A 7,500-nucleotide genomic window follows, 5' to 3' on the forward strand; every position below is an offset into this window, starting at 1 on the left:
TGTAATATTTTTGTGAAACAACATGGTGGACAGTCTACTTCACTTAACGCCCATGCATGAAGTATGTAAGTGCTTAGTCTAACCGGAGCTTCATTTCTCTCTCACCGGTTCCTTGGTCTTTTCGTTAAGACGTATCGAGATGATCAAATAATGCCATCTGGCAAGGTAAACGAAGTTTTTTCATTCGTCATGCTTCTTCTCTGTTCGTTGCTATGTTACAAATTAAGTTTATCGATAACTCATATTTTCGTTCCCGTTGTTTTGTAAAAAAATTTTAAAAAAATAGGAAATTCGATAACAGAGTGAATCAATCCTTTTGTTATGGTCAGAATAATGTATTATAAAGCATCATATTACTGTATTTAATTGAGCTAAATCTGGACTAATACGTACATTTTGGACAAATTAAAGAAGTTGTGCACACATGCGCCATTTTGTCTGTAATGTAGTGTACAATTCATAAGGTGTAGTTTATTGTACAGTAATGTAATTTGGAAAGTAATTTCATGTTTTTATTTCTAAGTAGCTTTGTCACACCTCGAATTGTAGCAAAGATAAGTGTTAGCAGGCATCACTTATTGTTGTTAATGTACCATCTAGAGCCCTGTTGGCTGTACAAACAAAAGATTTTTGCTTCCAGAGGTTGACATTTTGAATAACAAAAACAATGGGTGCTTACCATTTAGCCAAAAAATCCGGAAATTTCAGTTTGAGGTCAAATGGAAAGGCAATTTTCCACAAAATCTTTTTGGAAATTGTGGACAACCTCTAGAAGTAGTCCTCTTTTCCTGTTCAGAATGGGATTCGGGAAATGCCCTTACCATTTGCGAGAATCGTTCCGTTTCCAGGCCCTTTCTCACAAGATCAAGTAAGTATACGGGATGGAATGCCAAGTAGTGAAATGGTAAGCACCATTCTCATCCAGTTGGTCATTAACTTCGAAAAACGCTTACCTTTATGCAACGATCCAGGGCTCGACATTAATTAATACTCCGCCGTTTCCCACTGGAGAGTAAAAAAACAGAAATTAACCAGAATACTCACCCAATTTGGAAAGTACATGTAAATTACAACGGAAAACCAAGTTCACGTTATAAAGTCCTTGAGTCAAATGTATCTGCAAATGAAATGAGCAAGCAACCGCTAAACAATGAGTGGCTAGCAAACTTATTTTCCACCACATTGAAGAGCTCCTGTCTGAAGAAGTCTGGGTACAACAATCACACGGAAATCACACATGGTAACTGAATGCACCATATTGGATTTCAAAGTATGAGTCTTTTTGGTTTTGGATTGATGCAGAATTCAGGCGGCGATAATGAGCCCACACACAAAGAAAATGAAGGGCAAGAAAACCAAAGCGAAGGAAATGCTACAAATGCTGTAACATCTTTGCAATTTCAATTTTTTCTCCAATTTCAATGATTAAAATTTATTCATTGAAATTGGGGCATCTCAATAACATCAAATAGCATACAGACAGTACCAAGAAACATTTTTTTCTGTGGTAAGGTCAAACTGTACATTAATTGTAATACTGTAATCCCTTTTGGAAAGTAAAATTTTGAGGTGGAAAGTAAATTTTGAAACCTGCTCTCGAAAGTGAAAAGTGGTGTCAAAAGTTAGTGTTGAGCCCAGTGATCATTCAATCCATATTATTTGGCTAAATGGTAAGCACCCAATGTTTGTAAACAGATAAGACAGATTCGTCCAGTATGAGATGCACAATAATTTTGATGTGCATGACAAATTTTCCTTGACTTTGAAATCACGTTGTGTCCAGAAATACGGCAATAATTTCCTCTTTAGAACTCTAAAAAAAAGGTCTCTGTTACGAGCCTAGGAAGGCCCATCAGGCGGGCGCTTATCTCCGGTTTCTGTAGCATGAAGCGACTAGGAGCATTCATACTCCCCCCTGGATGGGATGCAGGGTTACCCCCATCATTACGCTGGTACCCATTTATACACCTGGGTGGAGAGAGGCACTGTGAGAGTAAAGTGCCCAAGAACACAACACCAATGTCCCCGGCCAAGCCCCGAACCCAGACCACTCGACCAAAGTCGAGCACACTAACCATGAGGCCACCGAAGAAAAATATGACAGCTGTACCAATTTCACAACGTGATTTCGCTGTTTGCCATTGTTGACTTGGGAAGAGAAGATCATGCATTCAAATGCAATCTCAGGCTGTTCAATCACAGCAGTGTTCATTGGCCATTTAACCCTTTGACGTCCACACTGGCCAGACTTAGTATTTTACTCTGTCTAACGCCAGACAGGTGTATAAATGGGTACCGGCAAATTAATGCTGGGGGTAACCCTGCAATGGACTCGCATCCCATCCAGGGGGGAGTAGAAATACTCCTATTCGCTTCATGCTACAGCAACTGGAGATAAGTGCCGGCTTAATGGGCCACTAGGCTTGTAGCAGACTTTGCCTTTACCTTCGGGCTTCCAACATTAAAAGTTGGTAGCCAGTGTCATTTTTTCAAGAGCCCAGAATTAATTAATTAAAAGTGAGGATGAATCATCTTGTGATAAGTTAGCCGTTCGGGCTACCCATTTAGAAATTTGGTCACCCACGCTCACAGTTGTTAGAGCATGTCTTTAATGGCATTCAACTTCATTGAATGCAATAAATCTTTGCACAAAAGAATTAATTTGTGGTATGTGTTCATTAGGATACAAATTAATCTACCTTTTTTCCAGGATCGCAAAGAGGACACGTGGAAGGAATCTGATCTGAAAAAGGCATTAAAGGTTGGGAAAATGAACTGTCATGACAATAATGTTCTTACTGGAAGTTATCATGACCTCACTAAAGAATATTAACAAGATTTGGTGAAATTTGATGTGCATATACAGAATAATGGCTATGGTATCGACTTTTATCACAATACTGTGTTGTTATAATGTTCAGTTAAAATGTTTGTTTTCATTCAAGGGTCAGAAATTTCAAGGTAGGGGTTCACAATGAGCTACAAGTCATAATAAATTATTCTAGTGAGAACATTTTGCAGTCCATTTTTATAGGTAAAATCCAACTGCAAAATGGATAATATGGTTTTATGTGTTTGACTGATATCATTTATATCGATTCAAGAGAGCTAGCAAAATCAGATGTCTTGTTCCACTGGGACAATCCACAGATAGAGAGATTTAAGAAGATCAAACAACTTGTGTCACAGGCAAAATTTGGTTTTATCAACAGAGTTGATACTGTAAATTGGCCACCGCACAGAGATTCTAAAAGCTGACGTTTCGAGCATTAGCCCTTCGTCAGAGCGAATCGAGGAATTGTGGGGTATGTGTAGTTTTTATAGTAGAGAAGGAGCTACGCTATTGGTGGTAACATGGCAACGTGAAAAATAGGAATACATTAGTTAAATGAAAAGCGTTCATTAATACCGTGAGGATTAAGGGTGCCGGTTTGGTAGATGAATTTTTGTTCTTAGACTCTTGTGGCTTTCCGTCGTACCTAGATGAAGGGAAATGCCGCAGATAGCCATGTGTTTTTTTGGAGTGGTTAGAGAGATTAAAATGACGAGCGACTGGCTTAGATGCATCCGTGTCATTCTTCTGAACATCCCAAAGGTGTTCGCAGAATCGGTCGCCTACATGTAGTCGTCTACCTGTCTTGCCGGAAATTTTTAGTGCATGTTTAGTTGTTTGGCGGTCCGACCTTTGCCAAAAGGAAGTTTTGCGGCAACTTTCTGACACCTCGTTTTATGCCAAAATCCAGAAAGATCTCACCTCCACAAATCAAAAACTTGCCAAAGACACCTTTCAGAATCTTATAGTTAATCAAGAATTACCAGACACTGCAACTAATCTCATCATCACCACCCCTAGAACTTTGTGCATTTACTTCTTGCCTAAATTTCACAAACCTAACAACCCAGGTCCCCCTATCGTTTTTGCCTGTACATGTTGTTGCCCCACCGAACTCATTTCTAGCTACTTTGACAGGATTATGACGCCTATCGTCAAATCTTTGCCATCATACATTAAAGACAGTACACACACTAAACATTTTCCACAATTTCAATTTCTCTGGCCAAGGCAAACTTATTTTCACCGTGGACATTACATCTCTATACACAGTCATTCCCAATAGCGAAGGTCTTCAAGCACTTACATGTAAGCACTTTTTCGATCAACGCACTGTCAAAGAACCAAGCTCCGTGTTGCCGAACTAGTTTTAATGCTTATTAATTGTTTTTCATTCGCCAGCAGCTATTACGAACAAATTAATGGTGTAACGATGGGCACAAGAATGGGACCTACAATCTCGGACAAAACTGTTGAGACAGTGACACAATTTCACCTCTATTTTGACACACCCCTACTTACTCCCCCCCTTCCCACTCCCCTTTCCCCTCAGTCAATATTACTGAGTATTGTCATATGTTCTACAGTATATTTCCGACCAAGATACATGTAAGGCAACATTGAGTTTTGGGGGAGGGGAAAGGGCGGCTTTTAAGCTGAACGTTGGGATAAGTGGTTGGAGTACCTTTTGACATTTTGTCTCAACAGGTTTTGTCTGAGATTGTAGCTATGCCAATCTTTTTGTAGGATATGTTGAACACCAATAATTATTGTTTTAATCAGTACAACGGCCCCAAACCTGAAATCTACGGCCACTACATCGACAACTTCATCAGCGCTATTTCATCCAGCAGAGAAGAACTCCACCAATTTATAACCTCCGTCAATTCTTTTCATCCGGCTCTTAAATATACCTGGGAAATTTCAGAAACTTCATTGGCTTTCCTAGTCATATCAAAGTTTCTATTAGTGGCAACGTGCTATGTATGTACCAGTGTGCACTACAAACCTACAGATTCTCACAGTTATTTTTTGTGTTCATTGTCACATCCATCACATGTCAAGAACTCCATTCCTTATTCTCAGTTTCTTAGACTTTGACGTCTATGTGCCAGTTCTTCGAAAAAAGTGGCTATCCTGTCTCTGTGTTCAAAGCAGGCCATCATTGCGCCCAACGATTTGATCGACAGTCAGCACTACAAACGTCGCAATGACAGAATTCCATTCCCCCTCACTTTCCATTTTCATAATCACGCAGTCAAAAGTATTATCATTCTTAATAACTGTAAATTACTCCAAAATGTTCCAGAGACTGGTAGAATATTTTTCGCAACCTCCACTTATTTCATTCAAATGCGACAAAAACGTAGACAACTTTTTAGTTTAGAAGCGCGCTCAAAACGAACGAGCAACGCGGCACTTTCAAATGTGTGTGCGCACGATGCAAAACTTTCATTCTTAACACTAGCAAGATATTGGGATCTAAGCGATCTGTTAAGATCACCGCTCGTTTGACATGTGCCTCCGCAAATGCCATTTATTGCATAAGCTGTACGTTATGCAATAAATGATACATTGGTGAGGCAGGTAGATGACTAGGTGACCGATTCCGCAAACACTAGCGTGGTTGAGAAGAATGACAAGGATGCATCTAAGCCAGTCCCTCGTCATTTTAACCTCCCCAACCGCTCCAAAAAACACGTGGCTATCTGCGGCCTTTCCCTACATCTATGTATGACGGAAAGCCGCAAGAATCTGGAACAAAAATTCATCTTCCAAATCGGCACCCTTAATCCTCATGTTATTAATGAACGCTTTTCATTTAACTAATGTATTCCTATTTTTCACGTTGCCATGTTACCACCAATAGCGTAGCTCCTACTCTACTATATAAACTTCGCATAACCCACAATTCCTCCATTCGCTCTAACATAGGGCTAACGCTCGAAAATTCAGCTTTTAGAATCTCTGTATGGTGGCCAATTTACATTATCAACTCTGCTGATAAAGCCAATTTATGTATACTACTTCCCCACCGACGCAGCACCACAGTTTCTTTAGAAACTACCCCCTTCATTCATTTGTATCACAAGCACCCGTGCTGCAATACTATGATGTCAACAAGCCAGTTAGCCATCAGTACCAAACCCTTGTCTCAAGTACCACTGAGACTTCACAAAATGATCCTCACTTTCCAAGGGTATGGTGTAGAGGTACGTTAAATCCCAGGTTGTAAGCAAATCCTCGCTGACACTCTGAGCAGAGCAGCAGTGCAGAGTGATAACAGTGGAACTTGTGAAGAATTCCAAGAAATTAATACTGTCCTGTCAGTTTCATACAAGTGATATGAAGAGTTCCAGAAGGAGACCAAGAGAGACCCAGAACTACAAGCACTTCTCTGCACGGTGAAAAGTGGATGGCCAGACTCAAGACTGCAAGTTCCTGTGAAGGCAAGATCCTACTGGTCATACCAAGATCTCCTTTTCAAAGGAACATGTTTAATTGTCCCAAAGCTTGTAAGGCCTGAAATGCTACGTCAGATCCACAAGAGCCACTTAGCCATAGTCAAATGCAGACAAAGAGCCAGAGAAGTACTGTTTTGGCACAGAATGTCGGTGGAAATTGAGGACATGGTCACCAATTGCAGTGCTTGTGCCAAATACGCCAGTAAACTACCCTCAGAGCCACTGAGGCCCTCTGTACCACCATCACTCCCTTGCAAAAAGATAGCAACAGACTTATTTGAGTTTCATGAAAAGCACTATTTCCTCTCTGTCTGCTGACATAGCAGATTCATCAAAGTTATGCCCATGAAATCTGTAAGAACTGGAGCTTTAGTGAAGGAGTTGAAAAGGCAGTTTGGTGTGCATGGGATCCCAGCAGAAGTGGTATCAGATAACGGCCCTCAGTTCAGCAGTGGCGAGTTCCAGGAATTTGTGAAAGATTATGGCTTCAAACACACCACCACGTCACCAAATTACCCAAAAATGAACGGATAAGCGGACAGAGCAGTGCAGAATGTGAAGCAATTGTGGTACAAAAATGATGACCATGACAAGTACCTATAGCCTTATTGGACTATCAAACAACACCACTGGCAGACATTGATCTGTCCCCAGCACTATTACTGATGGGTCGTTGACTGAGAAACTGTAACTTGCCTATGAGTGAAAGCGTGCTTCAACCATCAGCCAACAACCAGCAACATTACCATGGTCCTGAAAAAGACTAAAGAAGATCAGAAGGAATATCATGACCATCATGCCAGCAAGGATGTGACAGAGCTTCAGCCTGGTACCAAGGTTTGTATACAGCCTTGGAAAGACTGCAAGTTATGGAAACCAGCCACTGTTAGTAGTTAAGCATCACCACACACTGAGATCATATGTGGTCCAAGCTGAAGATGGTTCCAACAATCGCTGCAACAGGCAACATCTATGGACAGCGCAAACTGCAGACCAGGACAAGAAAGACACAGATATGCCTTACAGAGCAGCCCAAACTGAAGTCCAGAGAAAGGAGCTCCTATGGATGCTGAGTTGAACCAACCTACAATCCCCTTTGCATTGCCAAGTATCCCAGCACAGGAGCAACATGTGTAACAAACAGCAAAGGCGAACATTAGGGATATATATGTCACCCGAAGTGGCCAAAAAGTAGTAGCTCCA

The 7,500-nt window shown here is 40.8% G+C and overlaps 1 protein-coding gene across 1 annotated transcript in view; it reads left to right on the forward strand.

Moving 5' to 3' along the window:
• Window positions 1-7,500, forward strand: part of LOC138058427 (cytoplasmic dynein 2 intermediate chain 1-like) — a 111,190-nt gene that overhangs the window by 3 nt on the left and 103,687 nt on the right. Inside the window, exons 1-2 of the mRNA XM_068904287.1 lie at window positions 1-165; window positions 2,711-2,761. The exon at window positions 1-165 is cut by the window's left edge and continues 3 nt beyond it. Of these exons, the coding sequence (XP_068760388.1) occupies window positions 151-165; window positions 2,711-2,761 (66 nt within the window). The 5' untranslated portion in view covers window positions 1-150. The remainder of the gene's footprint in view (window positions 166-2,710; window positions 2,762-7,500) is intronic.

This window comes from Montipora capricornis, chromosome 1 (genome assembly GCF_036669925.1).
Source record: "Montipora capricornis isolate CH-2021 chromosome 1, ASM3666992v2, whole genome shotgun sequence".
In the NCBI taxonomy this organism is placed as follows: Eukaryota; Metazoa; Cnidaria; class Anthozoa; order Scleractinia; family Acroporidae; genus Montipora; species Montipora capricornis.